The sequence below is a fragment of the Nilaparvata lugens genome, chromosome 5 (assembly GCF_014356525.2).
Source record: "Nilaparvata lugens isolate BPH chromosome 5, ASM1435652v1, whole genome shotgun sequence".
Taxonomy (NCBI): Eukaryota; Metazoa; Arthropoda; class Insecta; order Hemiptera; family Delphacidae; genus Nilaparvata; species Nilaparvata lugens.
Window position 1 is genome coordinate 62,698,720 of NC_052508.1, and position 18,272 is coordinate 62,716,991.

Consider the following 18,272-nt stretch of genomic DNA (forward strand, 5'->3'; position numbering starts at 1 on the left):
AGCAATACATATATATATATACTCGAAGGTCAAACAAGCTGACTATCCCAAGCTTCAATCTTCTATGCATTTTTGTATCTAAATCAATTCCAATTTCAAAATAAATGATAACTTATGGAGTTTGGAAGTTTGACTGAATGTATATTTGCTTACTCCATGGAAATTTAAAATTTCAGAATATTGTTTGAGTTTTGAGATTCCACTAATTTATTTCTTGGGGTTTATAACACTATTCAGTGTTTTTCATTGTTCATTGGAAAATCAAAAAGAATGATTGTTTTTTCAATTTGGAATTAATTACTCCTGTCATTCCAGAAGAAGGTTGATGAGAAGATAATAAATTATCGGAAATAATACTTTTAAAATTAGACTATAAAAAGGTGATTCTAAGATTAAAATAAAATCCAAATGTTTAATAAAAAGTAAAGCATTGTTTATTGACAATACTTAAGAATAATTATTGGACTGCTATATTTCAAATAACAATATCATAATAGTATAATAATAATTGATCACAAAGCAGCTAAATTGACTTCAGTATCTTTCTTTTAAAATATAAACAATCGAACAATACAAATAATTAAATAAATATTATACAAACTAACGTAAAAGGCTAATATCAAATAATCTCAACATTTCTTAATTTTTTGTTCGAGTATTGAAACACTGTTATTTACAAGTTGTTCAAATTAGATCAAAAGACCGCTTCGAATAAAACTAAAATAATATTAATAATATCATAAATTACCAATTAAAAAATAGTAAGGAACACAAATTATACACCTAGCTTGACATAATATTATTAAAGAGAGAGAGGACAAAGCTATATACAATAATAATAATTATTATTTTTATATTAATAGAAAAATATTTATGGTACAAGAGTATTATTAAAAGTTCATATGTAAAAGTCATGGTCCGTCAGATAGAAGACATATATATTTATAACATAACATATTAATAAAGAACTATGTTGTTGTAATATCTATTAATATAATTTACAGAAGTCGTCATAAGATATTATTCTATTTAAACAAGCGTTTTATTTTCATTGCCTTAATTTAAAGTTCAATTAATTTAATTCTAAATTTCAATAATTCGTTCCTATGTTCTATTCAGTGTCTTGCAGCTTACAGCACGTGTGGACGTAGGTGGAAATGTCTAAAAACCTAAAAAGCGAAAAGAAATAAAACAAAATTAGAAAAATAATAAAATGATAAATAGAGAAAATAAATGAACAAATAATAAAAGAAGAATAGTAAAATTATATTAGTAGATTTTCAAAACTTGAGAATCTGTAAATTCCTGAATATGAGAGGAATTATGATATTGAAAATTATATAATAATGTCTTCAAATTTGATTAGAGTCAATAAAAAATGAATAATTGGCCTACTTTATAGCTTAATCCAGAAAAATAAACTCATTTCAATGTTCTACAATATCATACAGTCGGTTGGTTTCTATCATATTGGATCAATTCTTTCAAGTTCATCAATTCAACAAGATCCAACCTCATAATTCCAAATCATTACAGAAACGATTGTCAGCAAATCTTCAGAAATCTGTCATTTCCTATTATATTCAACAAAGTATCCTTTCATGGTTAACTTCAATTCAAATCCACCCTGATTATCATAACTTATGACTTTCAAAATATAAATCTATAGCCTTCGTTTAGTTCAGGACCAAAGGAACTACAAAAAGCCAAAGAGCATAATATAGATTTTATCAGAAGCGGACTATCCTCATACTATTATGAGTCACGTCATACATGTGACAGTTGTAATAAATATGGTTCTTCTTCTTTACTCAATCTTCTTTCATCTGTCTCTTTTTGTCTCATCTCCTCTCTCTTTCTCACCCAGAGTGTCCTCTTGTCTTACGTTTCCAATATGGATTACACAGTTCCAAATTTCCATAAAGAATCCATTTTTCCTACAACATTACAACGGCTGTATCGAAGAAAACCTTATACATTTAGATACAGATATGTGGATTGTAGAATCGGAAAAAAATAAATAGGGTCTGACAAAAAGAATAGGGAAGAAGTTAGTTTTTTCCAGCATTGTTCCTAGAGGGGTGAGGGACATTACTGAGGGGTGGGGGGTGAAATAAAATGGCACCCATGTGTCTGGGCTATGGGCTTTTTATGTTAACCTCGCAAGGGTACGTCAACATAAGATATAAATTAAGGACTATCTGGATCTCTCGATACTTGCGATACTACCCACGGCATAGCTAAGGGTGAATCGCTATTCTGATCTCTCATCCCAATACACACGACAAATACCCCATCCTGGAATTAGTTTCTTCTTCTTTTTCTTCTTTTTCTACTCCTCCTCCTCCTCCTCATCCTCTTCATTCACCTCCCCTTCTTCCTCATCCTCTCCTCCTGCCACAACTATTTTCGTTTTTTATTACAATAGTCAGCTTGCATACAGTATGCCACACTACTTCAGCAGTAGTTGCTTTCTCTCTCTAGCTTGAATAATGTTCATGAGTCATGTCCTATGATTCCGACTATATTTCTTTCTTTCTTAATCGAGTTCTTCGTTTTTCCTTTTTCTTCCCAGGCCGAGCATTAGAATGGTGAGATACCTTTGTCCGGATTTAGAGCTGGGAGACGGTTTTTAGTTGTAAATAATTCAAAATGAACAATAAAATAACTACCAACATCTGATTAACGTAATAATCGGTGATTGGAATGGAAAATATAGATTTGTTATGAGTTATTCCAATGATGATTGAAAAGTAAAAAAGCTGATGATGATGTGAGAGTTGGAAGTCCAAGGAATAACAATCTCACCAAGACTTGGTAAGTATCAAATTATGTAAGTATAGATTAACATTAGAATAAGGACGTATTCTAATGTTAATAACTCCAGTGAACATATTCAAGGTTCTAGCTTCTAAAACTTCTATTGAGAAGGTTTTAAAGGAATTTCCGCTTTTATTGGAACAAATGATATTGAAGTTTTCTGAGGTTCTGGATCCTAATAAAAATAATAACAGTTGTAGCACTTGAGAACTACTCCAGCCAGTTTTAAACGAATAGAAACTAGCCTACATCATACATCAATCACACTTTTTACTTCACCATTGATAGTTTCTACAACCCTTTGAGGTAACCATGAATTTATGCAGCACATGCCTGTCTTGCAGCATGCAAAATAGCATAAAAACTACGCTAATGCTCAAATAATATGCTCAAGAAAGGGGGCACGCGCTTAGGGGAGTAAACTACAAAAAACCCTTTCCGAAATTATATGCATGACGCTGTATGCAAACTAACCTAACCCACACACGGGGTAGCCTTCTGCATAGGTGGTACATTTGCATACACAGGTATGATGAATATAGGTATAAAACTGGGTATGAATATATATCAGTACAGGGTGTCATGTAAATACAGTATATAAAACAGCATGCAATGAATGAATGCCTTCACGCATAGGGTTTTGTACTTAGTACCTCAAGACGTGCTTCCGACGTAAGCAAGACTTGTGCATCGTTCATTCAAATGTTAATTGAAGAATATGGTCACGTGTGAGTATTGTGTAAGTGAATGCGTGTTTTTTCTAAATAGGTCTTGGCGCGTGTATGAAGGATGACTGATATAATTGTGAGATATAATGTTAGAAAATTGTTTTCAAGCTGCATAGACTACTCCTTAAAGACTATTTTGTTCTTGGGACAAGAGTAATGCATTCTTCAAATTTCAAACCTTCATAGATTTTGCCTTCTTAATATACTGTAGTTCTAATTGAACCGTATCATATTTTGAACAATCTTTCTGGAAGTTGTAAAAAGATGTGAAAAATGTTTTGACAGTCTTTGAGAACTATGGGATCTGCCCTGAAACCCCTAGTATTGTATGCTATATTGACGCATAGAAAAAACCTCCCGAAAAATACCTGATCACTATTTAAAATGTGAGGGAGATAATTCTACCACGATAATATTATTTTCTCTGATCAGTGGAGGCACAAAATTAGTTATCTTTTTTTAGCGGCGATGTAGAAAAATCAAAGGCAAGCTGAAATTCGACTAAAGAGAGAGGGGAGTATAATGATTGCAGGAGAGAAAGGAGGCGAGAGAGAGGATAGAGGAAGAGGTAAAGGAAGATGATTGAAAGTAAAAGCAACTAGAGCCAACTATGCAGAGAAGCATAACAAACATCGTTAAGACCGGAGGCTTTTTTTCTCTTCCGATGCTTTATCCATTTTTATCGAAAATGCAAACAACGCTTTCCTACTCCTCCTCTTCCTCTTCATCTTTCCCTTCTTCTTTTTCTTGTTGTTCTTCTCTGATCTGCACACCCCGTCAAAAAAAGGGCTGCCGGAAAAAATAGGGGAACAAAAATAAGATGACTCAGAAGGTTATTCTTCTTACTACTTGTCTTCATTTGCCTCCCTCTCTTCATCCTTTTCATCATCCACCCCTCCTCCTTGTTCATTAAGTTTTCATTCGGCGGATGGAGATAGGCTTTCCTTCCCCGGCATATATGACGAAGGGTGGACGAATTTATAATCGTGCAATCTTATATTGAAGTCTAGCAGGAGTTGTTCTTTTCTTTTAACGAGCTTCACGAAGAAGGGTGTAAAGAAGAAAGGATGAGGGGGTGGAGAAGAGTGCTGAGAAGGAGGAGTATGAAGATGTGATGGGAATTCAATCTAATTATTGAGAGTCGAAGGAGGACACAGTAATAGTAATGGATAACAACAGTAATGAAGGAGAGAGGAGGAAAGAATGATAGAGTGGAGTATGAGAGAGAAAGGCCGTCAAAAGACTCCAAGTTGAGTGTGATCAAGTCTCATTGGGAATTTTGTGGCATGGCAACATAATAGCAAATAACAGTATTGACGAAAAGAAGAATATTAAAATGAAGCAGGAGAAGGAGGATAAGAAGATGAGAAAGGAAATGAATTATAAAATAGGAGAGAGGTTAATTGAGTGTTCAAGTGTAATTATTTCTCTAATTAATCTGAAAATAATCTACTACAATAACTAGACATTTATTTACGGAAATCCTACTTCTTTCCTGAAAATTCAAGATTAGGAAGGTTGATAACTCTGAGTAGACAAACATATATTATTTTTGATTTTGCCCCCGAAATTCCTGAATTTGATCAATCTTTCAAGATTTGTTAACAGATATGAATCTTTCAAACTAGCCTACATTTTTTAGTTTACGTAATGAAATTTGTTTTTCGAGATTTTTCCTACCGATTCTTGGAGATTCATGACTGGAAACAGTGATCAATGTTCGATTCCCTCACATTCTACCTAGAAACCTCTATGAATCTTGAAACCTTGAAACCCAATCAATCTTGTTTTCCAAATCTCCGAAACCGCTCAGGTGTGAGAAAGAATTTCACAGAGATTATCGCTAGGAAATGACCGTCGTTCACCTCATCTAGTGTTCTCAATAGATCTTGAGAATATTCATCTAGTTCTGAATAGATCTCTCCATCTGCAGGGTGTCCCTTTCATTCATGGTGTGACAAAGATTTTCGAAAAGAGAAAGGACACACAAAACGATCGAGATCGAGAACGTTTTTGAGGGTGACAACCGACCTAAAACCTCTACCATCCCCCCAACTCTGAAATTACCCCACCTTTGTTGCTACAGTGTGCATAAAATGGAACAAAAGATGCTATATATGAGGAAACGGCGTATAGGTAACATATTATCTAGACCGATAGTGTGCTACCCTATATATTTATTCATATATACTGGAAACTGTGTAAAGGTGATTGGAACAATGACAATATCTATTTATATACAAGGTATAGGTATACTGTAACATGAACCGATCTCTCAAACTATCAGCGTGCATATTGTTGAAGATTTTTTAAATTTTTTTCTCTATGCTCTCCTTTTTCACCGGCATTCTCATTCTTTCTCTCTCGCTCTTCTTCTCTACCTGGCCTTGTTTTTTCCCAGCCACAGTTTGGGACTCAAAAGAAGAGATGGACTGAGAGTGAAAAGCAGCAAGAAGTAATAGAAGATAAACAATTGGAAAAAATTGAGCACCTGGCGGTTTTCGAGAATGCATCTGCTTCTATTTTGCAGCTTCCATTGATGGGATAGACAGGCGGTTTTCATTATTTGTGTAGGGTGTGCAAGAATGGAAATCCCTTGCGAAATATGTGGAGATGCTGAGTTATGACGGGATTCTTTCGTAGAAGAATTAAATTTTCGACTGATCCTTGACGGAATAGTTTCGCGGAAGAAATCTGTACCTAATGGGATTTTTGGGGAAAGTGACATTCTACCAATTTTCCATGTGTTCCTGTAACGTTCGGGAATGGAATAACGACTAATTTGGGTCAAGATTTACTCGGTAAAGTATTCATTTGATTTTCCAATTTTCTTGAAATATACTGTTACACAGAAATTATTGAACAATATTCACGAATCTAGTGAGTAGTGTTTATTTCACGAGTATCTAAGTAGTTTTGTTACAGATTTACTTTGTAGCTTATCGAATTATTACGACTAATGTACGAGATTTTCACATACAACTTTCCTCTGCAACATTTTACTTGAAACTAACTAGTTCGCTACGGTAATGTATTCTTAAACACGGGTCCTTTCCTGATAGAATACTATAACTCTAAATTTAAATTAATTGTCCTAGAATAAAACTTTTTTAACAACTGAACTTAATTGAATCCTGATATCCCACAATTCACCAGAAATTAGTAGTAGGAGAGTAAAATTTATGAACCTCTCGAAGCTATAAGAATATAAGAGAAGTAATTGAATTATCTCCAATGACAACAATATCGGTGAATATGAAATTGAATTTGAATCTATGAAAAATAAATCAGAGATATGGTTCCATCTTCTTCAAGGAATCTATCAGATATGAAATATCAACAAAGTAATCAGCGAAATATGATTTAACACATACAACCAACACAATAATATTCTCCAATACACTAGTAAACCAACAAATACTACAATAAATATTTGAAAAATATGATTACTCACCAGTCGACGAAAGCATTCCAGGATGCATGAAGCTCTGCGGGAAGGACAGTCCGAGACCATAGAGCTGATGTAGGAGTGCCATCTCATCAGGTGACGGATGCTGCTCCTTGGGGTCCAGTTTAGCAGCCGCCATGGCCGCCATTGCATGGGCGGGCAAATTCAAACTCGCCATCTGCTGGAGAATCTGCAATTGCGCCAATTGTTGTTGCTGACTGGTGTTGTTATTGTTGTTGTTGTTGACAACATCAGAGGCTCCGCCAGGTACTGAGGGAATTGTGAACTCGCCGTCGCTCGCATTTCCTGATAGATCCGCCTTGGACATCCTGCTCTCCAGGTATGCCTTCACCACCTCGATGTGGGACTTGGTGAAGATATGATCCTGCACACTGTATTTATGTGAGTACTTGAACTGACACAGCTTACACTCCTCTGGCAATCTTTGGGAATCACCTTCCCCACCACCTAACACCTTATGTAACGCCAACTTTGTCTTCTTCTCCTTTGCACGTGCATTTTGGAACCACACTTGAACAACCCTTTTAGGTAGTCCTATCTCCTTGCCCAACATCTCACACTCAGTCATTGTGGGGGTCTTATAGTCGTTGAACAACGATTTCATAACTTTCACCTGTAAACTACTCATCTGTGTCCTGTATCTCTTGTGGGCACTAGGACGTTGACCACCCGAGGGGCTCGAAGCAGGGGAAGCCGGGTTACTTTCGTCACCATCCAGGTTTTCTGTGCTCTCAGACCAGGAGATGGAGAGAGAAAGTGAGAGGTTGTCATCATCACACAAACTCCTTTCACTGAGATCAGTCAAGGGACCAGGGTCAGCCAGATATGACCGCACTTCTTGATCGAGGGTCAACTTCATGGGGCGACTGAGATCTAGGGGGCTGTCCCCTCCTGTGCCCCCTCCTTCCCCCGGTTGACCACTACCTCCTTCCCCCTTCAACCTTAAGTCTGACACATCTTTTCCTCCATTTTGTGAAGCATGCTGGTTTTGCAGTCCACTGATGTACTTTCTCATTGACTCTTCATAGTATTTTTTCAAGTTGTTTTCCATTTCTGAGTTGAAAGGTGGGAATATTGGTGGCATGATGTTCATGTTTTGTCGGTTTGCCTCCAGGCTGGCAGCTGACACTTTCGAGTCACCACCCTGAGATGAAGCATAGGTTGGGGTGGACTCCGAACTCACATCCTCATCAGGCAGTGAATCAATGTTGATCTCTCCACGTCCACAATGGTCTCCATGCTTTGTGGCTAGATGACTTTCCAGTGCTGACTTGACCTTGAATAAAGCTGGACAAAATGGGCACCGTTTGTTGATGACTTGAGAATGAGCTCGAAACTGTCCCTTCCTCTCTCTAGCCCTAGTATTCTGGAACCAGACTTGCACCACACGCTTCTTCAATCCAACTTCCCTTGCTATATTCTCCAACATCTTTCTGGATGGATTACTTTCGACTTGATACTTTTGATACAGGTAGTCCAGTTGTTCTGGGAGGATAGTTGTACGAAGTCTCTTGTCTTTAGGTTGTTCACCTTCCCGTTCACACATCTCTTCAAACTCCTCGAATTTCCTCTTGTTTGCTGTCAACATTGATATCAATGGATGCTGTTGAGCGGTTTGGGGGGTCATATTGAGGTCAGACAATGCCAAACTCATATTCTGTTGTTGTTGAGCTTGTTGTTGTTGCTGCTGCTGCTGTTGCTGTTGTTGTGCTTGTTGTTGCATCTGAGCATGTTGTTGCAGGATGCCAAATGGACTGTCTGGTGGGTAGGAAGGGAACAGGTTGGGATTCATGATGTGGACTAGTTGATGTTCCCTCCACAGATCGAACCTGGGGAAGACAAGGTTGCAGTTGTCACATTGGAACGAGTTCTCTTTGGGATCAGGAGTGGGAGTACTAGGTGGGACAGGGGAGGGAGGATACATTGATTGAGAAGGAGTGGGTGTTACAGGGGCAGCAGGAGTAGAGGGGTTGCTTGTAGGTGTAGCACCAGTCATACTAGATTGCTGATTCTGCTCAATTATAGTACTGGAATTTGAATCTTCAGAAGACAAGACAGCAGCAATTTGTGCAGCAGCTGCTTGTGCTTGAGCAGATCTCTTAGCATCCTCCTCCTTGAAACAATGTGTCTTCTGATGACGTATCAGTTCATAGTATCTCTGGAACACCAGCAAACACTTCTTACACTGATAATTCAGACCTGGTGTACGTTGAAATCTGTTAGCACCCGTTTCATCAATGCCAGGAGCTGGTTCCACTGGAGGTTGGTTTTCATACACCTTCCTTGCCTTCTGACGTGCATTTTGAAACCAAACCACAATCACTCTAGGACTCAAGCTGAGCAGCTTTGACAAGTACTCCAAATCATCATCTTTTGGGTAGGCATTGTTTTCGAAAAACTCCTGCAGCACTTTGATTTGATAGTCAGTGAACCGTGTTCGGTTTGCTCGTTTCCCTGATGATCCTCCAGATGAGTTACTGCCATTACTGTTGCCTCCAGCTCCAGCCAGAAGTGCATGTGTGAAGCAATCTGATGAATTAGACCTTCCAGGACTGATGCTTCTTGAAGTGGGTGTCAAACACAAACCACCAGCTGAAGATGTTGCAACTTGTGTGGGTGGTGTTGCAAAACTTGTTGCAGTCAACTTGGGAGGCAACATGTTGGAATGTGAGGAAGGTATGTTGAGACCAGAGTTGGTTGGCATACCATCAGGTCCCAGTTGCGAGTTGATTATTGAAGATAAAGTGAGATTCTCAGGTGATGCATTACGTGAAGGGTTCATACGGTCACTTAGACTGGGGCTGGGTGGTGAGTGTAGCTGACCATGTTGATAGAAACTCGGTTTCTCGTCCGTGATCTCACGTTTCAATCGGCTTTCAGTCTCAAGCATAAGACTATTGAACTTTTGCTGTTGTTCTTGTTCGACTAGATGTGACTGAAGAGTAATGTCTCTCGGCTCAGTCTTTATTTGCTCCGGGGGATGAGGAAATGGCATAGACAAGTTCATCTGTTGTTGTTGCATCTGATTCTGAGACGATGATGCTGAGGAAGGTGTTGACATACCCAACAACTGCGATTGTTTCTGAGGTGTCGGGGAAGACTGAGGAGATTGTTGAATTTGAGAAGAGATTGTCGATTGTGGAGATTGGGGAGGTGGCGGTTTCTTCACAGACTGTGTCACTGCAGCACTCACAGGAGTTGTGCTAGTTGGTGGCTCCTTCGTACTAGGTGTACTGGGGCTCTGCAAATCATCCACATTCAGTGGCATAACTTTTGCTTCTCCAGTCTTCTCATACTCCTCCAAGTTCAAAGTTGTTGAAGGTGGATTGTTGAAGTTGTATGGAGAATCCTTGTTTCTTTGTCGTTCCTTGAACAGTGTGTTCCTAAACCAGTGTTTGATAACTTTCGGTGGAAGGCCACTTTGTCCAGCCATGTCGTGGATTTGTTCTTCAGATGGCGAGTTATTGATGTCAAAGTGAGCCCTTAGTATCTTCAGTTGATCGTCCGTGATCCGTGTTCTAGCCCGTTTCTGCTGGGAAGCATTCACCTGTTGAGAGAACAGAAGTAGTTATGATAATGGGGGAGTGTGAATGTGTTCTCTCCTGCTTGGAGAGAAATAGTTCAAATGTGATAAAAATGCATTATTGAAGCATGAACAAGAGACAAGTTATTTTCATTCATTTTTTATGAAATGGCATACACTATTAAGTCTAATAGGCAGCACTGTAATTGAGTGATAATATACTGAAGTTAACACAAAAAGAGGTTGAAATGTTCCAGAAAGATTATAATAATTTGATGGAATAGTGATAATATGATAATAGTACAAGATATAGAAAATTACTGGTATTTTCCAGCCATTCATAATTGATCAATTGTGAGCTATAATTGAACGATTTTTTATAATGATGAACAATGAATAGCGAAGCACGTTTTGAAAAACAATAATATTTGTAATATTCATATTAATGACTCATTAGTTCATCCAATCATCATTAGTGAAAATAGCAAAATTGATGTTAGTGAAAAAAAACAACACAAATATTGATTTAGTACAAGATTATGAGTAATAAAGGGATTCTTATTGAACTGAATGCATTCTGATTATTTTAACAGAATCATTTTGTATATTGAAGGTCAAAATTAATTTTATTTTGAATATGAGTAGCTATAGCAAATGAAGTGGAAGGAGATAGTGAAAGAAAAGTCGGTTGAGATAAAATAATATTCCTCCCAACTCATATTGAAGCACTTGACAGATATAAAGTGTATTGTATTGTGTGAATGATGATTTCATCACGAAGGACTACTATTGGCATCTTAATTGTATGAATAAATGTGACACCACATTATTGTGATACATTATTATTTAATAATTGATAACATGAGAATGATATCGTGAATAAAGTCTGTGAGTGGAATTTTTAGGAGAGAAAGTAGGCTAATATTAACTCTTTCTATCGAGAAGATGTTTTTAAAATTCTGCCTTTAATTATTGATATGATGAATTTATCCTAAAATGGTCTGTGAATGAACTGGAGGAATCCAATCAATAATAGCAATTATCGTTCTCAATAGAACACGTTTTTGCATGATTATTTCTCCTCTACAAGAAATAATTCGACTTGATAATGACAGATTTGATGATAGCAGACAAATTTATCTATTTATTAGATTGATATTAACTGACTGATAACACCTTCCTAAGAGTTGATGGAATGATGAGATAAATTTCACTATCCCTATCTGTATGAGATTATTACTTCCACCAATATTCATAGAATTATCACATAAATATTAACAATGATTTATCAAGTATATGTCTTCATATTTCCATATGAAGTGAATGGTAAAGTTAAAGATTATACTGCACTATTATTAAAAGTATAATATACACATAACAATATTCTCTTGTGATAGATTCACACAGCTTTCATTGAGATTAAGGTAAATCAAATAGGCTGGTCATTCAATCTTTATATGTTTGGAACTACAATGAGGGCATTAATTCTTGGAATTCACCATCACAGTAGCCTCAATGGCCTATATAGGTTGGTAGAGAGGCAGCCAAAGATCCAACTTGAGCTGATTGTAGTTTTTATTTCAATATATGATCATGTGAACTCAGTTTTATGATATCTTCAATTAGTTTCAATTTCAATATATATATAATTATGTGAGTTTCATTGTATAATGTTTTCATTGAGTATTCATCTGAAAATATAATCATGTAAACTTGATTTCTTTAAATGCTAATTATTATTTGTATGACACTTTTTTCATATCCAATTAATATTATTCATAAAATAATGGAATGTATTCTGACTCACCGCTTGCTGTTGCTGCAGCAGATGCTGCTGTTGCTTGGCTAGAAGGGAGGCGGTGTCCTGTTGCTGACCAAAGAGCGGATTCTGACCTTGACCCAGGCCAACCATGGGGTCGAATGGAGGCGGAGGCATCATCATGGGCACCAGAGGCGGCTGCAGGTTCATGGCGGCAATAGCTGGCATGTTCAGACCCAGAGGGAGCCCCATGCCTAAACCTGCCATGCCCATCATCATGGGGTTAAACTGCAGTTGCTGTTGTAGCTGGGAAGCGGCCATCACGTTCAGCGCAGCCTGCATTTCGTTCATCTGCTGTGCCAGGGACATGGGGATGTTGGGGTTGCTGTTGTTCCCTGAAACCCCTGCAGACATGGGGTTGGTCATTGGAATTGAATCCGTACTGGAAGCTGGAGTTGAAGAAGCTGTAGGTGTACTCGCACGTGTCAAATTCTCTGTTGGTGTGAGTTGCAATGCTTGTTGTGGAGCCTGCTGTGGTGTTGAAGTAGCACTAGGTTTACTAGGTTGCACATCTTGTATCATTCCCAACTTAGCTTGAATTATCTCCTTACTATCCACTTCCACTTCCTTCTCAGGAGTTACTTCTGCACTGGAACTAGTAGCACTACTAGTTGTTGTTGTACTAGTAGTAGATGAAATATTACTGCTACTGTTTGTGGTAGTTGTAGTTGATGTGGAGACTGTACTAGTCGAGTTGGAAGCGGTTGTTGTAGGAACTGATTTCTTTTCATACTCATTCTTGAATTTCTGGGCATACTTTTCAAGGAAATCTAATGGGACTAGATCACGATGGACTTCTTCACAGTGTGCCTTCAACACCCAGACACTCGAGAATTCTTTGTTGCAGTGTTGACAGGTTGATTTGGAAACTTCTGGAAGGTCAGCTTCAATGGGTTCTTCCTCCATTTTCATTTCTACAGGCTCAGGTTCCACAGGAGCTTCCTCCATGGGAATGGGGATCGGTTGTGGCTGCTGTTGTTGATGCTGTTGCTGTTCTTCAATTGTTGTTGTGGTGGATGTGATTTCTGACATGAGTTTTTCATTCTCCTCACGTTCTTTCCTCTGGCGACGTTGGTGGTTTTCATTGAACTGCATCACCAAATCGAACCCAAAGCTTTCTAGAAGGTGTTTGTACATCTGGGACGATTTCTTGGTGGGAAGTGCCATTCTAGAGAAGGCGTCATCATTGGGAGTCAGTGGTATTGGAGATGGACTGTTGTTATTGCCTGCGTGTGGTGAGGCTAGTGACTGAGTCATTGTATTCTGGGATGCTGTTGTGGGCAGTGGTGGGAAGAGTGACATGGGACTCCCGAAAAGGCAGTAGAGTTGCTGATGAGTGGTCAGCTGTTCCTGAGTCATGAACAGTGCACTGCACCTCTGGCATGAAATCACATTGCCATGTTGAGATGGAGAAGGTATCACAGATGTTGTTGAGGTCGTGCTGCTGGCAGCACTAGACATCACTAAGCTAGTAGGAACTGTAGACAAATTCGGTGTTGAGGATGTGCCAGAAGTGATTGGTGTCCCTGGGGATGAACCCTGGCTGAGAGACGGCACCTGAGTTGAAATTGAACTCCCTGATGGAGAGCTCAGATGTTTTGGAGACCCAAGGATGTCTTGTATTGACTTTTTATGCTGATCTTGCACCTTTTGAGGCTCCGGTTGCTCTATCAACGGCTTACTCAAATCTATCTGACCAGAAAGTGCCAAATCTTGAATTTTGGATGCTCTGGTTTGATGCAAAACTGATCTCATATGGATGTCCAGAGTGGATCCCTGACTGTAAGCCACCTTACATATATTACACTTGTATGGCTTCTTATCATCTTCCTCTGAAGTTGAGGATGATGACATCATTTTGGAGTTCAATGTTGCAGCTGATGATGGAGCAACACCCAAACCAGCTACCAATGCAGCCGCTGCAGCTACAGATGCTGCCGTCTGTGGAGAAACTGGGGTGTTATTGTTGTTGTTCTGCTGTTGCTCCTGCATTGCTCTCTTCAATTTATGTAGATGACTCACTGAGTTATAATGCACCAATAGGATATTTTTCTGGGTGAACGATTCCTTGCATACATCACACTTGTAAGGTCTGTTGGGGTCTAGATACTTCTCCATTGGGTAGCTCAGTTTTTCACCCTTTCTATGGAGCAATGTCTTGTTATGACTTGTTAGATAGCTCTGTCTTGTAAATGCAACCTTACACCGGTGACACTTGTATTTACGGTGGGGGTCATTGTAGCTGTCCTCTGCAATTGCCTGACTGTTCAAGTAGTCCTCCAGAAACTGCTGATCCTTATACACAATCGAATCATCACTGTTGTCCCCATCTCCAGCTGGAGTCGAACCATCATCTTGTCCATCTTTTCCGGGACTATCATCAACTTCCATGACATCATCATCAGCTTTCATCGTTTCTTTCTTGAGCAGCTCATTGAAAGAGGGATCCAGAATCTGCCCACTCAGTCCAGCCAAAAGCAGCGGGTTGTTCATCAAGCTTTGCTTGTATGCCATCATCTCCTCCTCGTTCATATCAGCATGAAACATTTCTACATGTTTGTTGAGAGAAATCATTGATCTAAAGTTCCTCCCACACAGCACACATTTTGTTGCATCTCTGATAAGATGGTACTGGGAGTGCATCTGGAGTTTCTCCATGGTTTTGAATGCCAAACTACACTGGTTACACCGGTACTTGTAGACATGTTTCTCAGACACCGCCATATTGGAAGCACCACCTCCTCCTCCACGGGAATGGATCTCTCTGAAATGCATCTGGAGACTGTGTGCACTTTGGAAATACTGATTGCAGCCCTTTTTCCAACACAGATAACCGGGTCCACTGGGGGTTTGTTTTAGTTCCAGGTGTCCTGTTTCGTTTTGATGGGCACATAGCTCATCGATGTTTCTGAAAGACTTGGAACAAGTTTGACAACGGTTCTCGTCTTCAGGTAGCTCTTCAGATGATGACAAATTATGCACCTCATCTTTGTCCTCGTCCATCTTCATACTGGAGTCCGAGGTGTTCTGTTTCTGCTCCTGGTCCTTACTGGATGAAGAGGAGGGTGAGAGGTTTTGGTTGGAGGTTGTGTTCTGGCGGGAGACCGTGTTCAACCAATGTGATTGGTCAACCAATAGCAGAAGCCGTTGCAAGCCTTCAGAGTTGACGCTGTGAATCTGCATGACATGTCTCTCCAGTTGTGGTTTATCCTTGAAGCCGTCCTGGCAGAGAGGACACAGAAAGGTTTCCTTGGCGGGTGACGGAGACGAACGAGGTCGGTCCGACTGCGAATGCTGGGCGAGAACGTGAGCTTGGATCTGCAGCTCGGAGCTGCTGGTGTAGTTGCAGTAGGGACAGAGGTGACTTGCCGAGGATGACTCTTTGGACGACGGTTTTGGACTCTTGTCGACTGAGTCTTGACTGTGACGCGCTTGGGACTCGCACTGGTTGCTCGGTGAGGAGAGCTCTTTCAGATCTGGTTTACTGTCGCTATCACGTGTTAGATCACAGTTTTCTGGAACAAAACAACGAAATATGCAGGATGGAGATTTTTTAAACTCGAAATTTGATAAGAGAGAAATAGTTTTAGTGTCAGTTATAAAAAATAACGAAGAATCAAAGATTTGAACTCCAACTAAGATAGATTTTCGATTCATTCATGAAAATATGTATGTTTGAATAGAAAATTTAAAGATAATGCAGAGATATTCAAATATCTATGTTCATAGAAAATACCACAAGTAGAACATCATCACTCACAAGTATTTTATTGAATTGAGACTCATGTAATATTATCTAAGGTATTGAAAGGGAGAAAGCAAAAAAATGATTGGGTACTGTGAGCCTGTATAGAATTTTACGTATACGAATAATAATTAGTGTGGGGACCCGACTGACGTCAAATTATTTTATGATTAGTTGAGATATTACGTGAGTGTGAAAGAGATGAGAAAAATCAGAAGGAGCGAGGGAGAGAGAGAGAGAGACGATGATAAGAGATGGTGAAAGTTCTAGGTAACAGGAGCATTATTGTAAGTGGAGAAGTGACAGCCTACTTTTCGGGAATAGTTATGTCAACTAAACGTATAATGATTGAGAACTGTTGAGAAGTCAGAATACAAGGATTTTTTAAAAATATGGAGAACGGAGGATAGAAGCAGAAAAGAAGAAGCAACGCGATGATGGTGTGACAATTGCGAGAGGATATAGGAGAGATTGAAACCATAAGAATGCAAATATAGGCCAGGGGAAAAAAAGAAAATTCATATGGCTTTTGTTGGTGAGGAGTCCCTTGTGGGAATGTCCCACCGCCTGAATATATAATTTGAGCCGTCAATGGGCCTTACGACTGTCATACTTCATCCGGGACCTACAGTTTAACGTGCCCATCCAATAACAAGGCTAGGAGAAAAAATAAATGAATCGATTCATTTTTCATATATGATTAAAGCTGAAGATCTTTTCCTTGTTACCCATATCCACAAAACAAAAATATTAGTTCACATAGCTAGAGCAGAATATTATTAGAATAAATTGATATTTATAATATATCCCCGCATATCATGGTCATAACAATTCAAAGAAACTATGAGAGAAAAATTGTGAATATCTGCTAAAGCCGACTGTGGAACACAGCAGATCATGGGAGAGAGTTACATGGAAGAGAGAGAAGAAAAAAGTGGAAGAAGGAGATTAATAATAAAAATACGGGTAGTTTGAAAAATGTTTAAGAGAGGAGGAGGAAGGGGATACAGTAAATGCAAAGGAGTCAGAGATTCGAGAATACCTAAGAAGTTGGTGGCGAATGGAGTATAAAGGACTACACCACACTACAACAGCTCAAGTCCTGGATAACACAAGAAGAGCTACCACAGCTCGAGTCCTCGATAGCACAAGAGCTACCATGTACTGAACAAGAGTAGAAGGAGACGGAGAAGAATAGTAAGAGACGCGAGCCGAGTAGAAGGATGAGGCCAGGATGAGAACAAGGAGAAGAAGAAAGAGTAAAAGAATAGAGGTGAGTACACGCCCATCAGCCAATGGAAGTACAGAGCAGTGCAACTGCTTCTTGCCATAGATGGAAAACAATAGAAGGACCTCCCTGAGCCGAGGTAAGTGAGACCCCCTCCTGGTCTCATGGACCCCCTCACATACTCTGTGCTTTGACTTCATGTTGGGAAGAAGCCTACTTGCAGGAGGTAAGGCGATTAATCATGCCAATCAAGTAGGAGAACGAACGATCGTAAGAGTTTATAGTACTAGCACGTTATAGTACAGTATATTGTAGTATGATTATTATAGTGTAATACTGTAGTAATGTATTATCTTCGATCAAGAGTGTAGTATCTTATCCCGGTCTTTTTTAGTGTATTGTATTATCTTCGGCTTAGAGTGTCAACCAGCATAGTATGATATCATGATTATGATAAACTTTGATTCTGTAATTGGACATAGTCGACTGATTATATTGAACCAAAAGGAGACGAGGAGAGATAATAGCTGGATGAGAAATGAATGTAGAATTTTAGAGGGGAAAATTGAAACCAAATATTGAATTAGACATAAGATGATTGATTACTTTTTCTATTCTGGCCACAAAATACGTTTTCAATACTTCGAAAAAAAAACAAATGTGAATATAATTTCAGAGTATAACTGGTAATATTGGAGTTAGTACTCTGTATTACATACGAGTGTATGCTATATAGGAGTTGTATAAATTATAATTGGAACCGTTTTGGGCTTATAAGCCTGTGGTGCTTTCTGTAAGTTGTGTAATTCTGAATGATTGAATAAATAAATAAATAAATAAATAAATATGAGTCATTATTCTTCAAAAGAAGGAATTAGAAACTTGAGGATAAATGATCGAGTCCGAAAAGTTTATGAGAGGGTGAAGACTGTTTTAGGAG

General features: G+C 38.7%; 1 protein-coding gene across 2 annotated transcripts in view; it reads right to left on the reverse strand.

The window, feature by feature from the left end:
* Positions 1-411: 411 nt before the first annotated feature.
* Positions 412-18,272, reverse strand: part of LOC111059977 (zinc finger homeobox protein 3) — a 235,100-nt gene continuing 217,239 nt past the window's right edge. Inside the window, exons 3-5 of one of the 2 annotated variants that reach the window (XM_039429007.1) lie at positions 12,348-15,874; positions 7,003-10,564; positions 412-1,169 (exon numbers count right to left, since the gene is read on the reverse strand). In XM_039429007.1, the coding sequence (XP_039284941.1) occupies positions 1,162-1,169; positions 7,003-10,564; positions 12,348-15,874 (7,097 nt within the window). In that variant the 3' untranslated portion in view covers positions 412-1,161. The remainder of the gene's footprint in view (positions 1,170-7,002; positions 10,565-12,347; positions 15,875-18,272) is intronic. The other variant, XM_039429008.1, reaches the window with a different exon arrangement.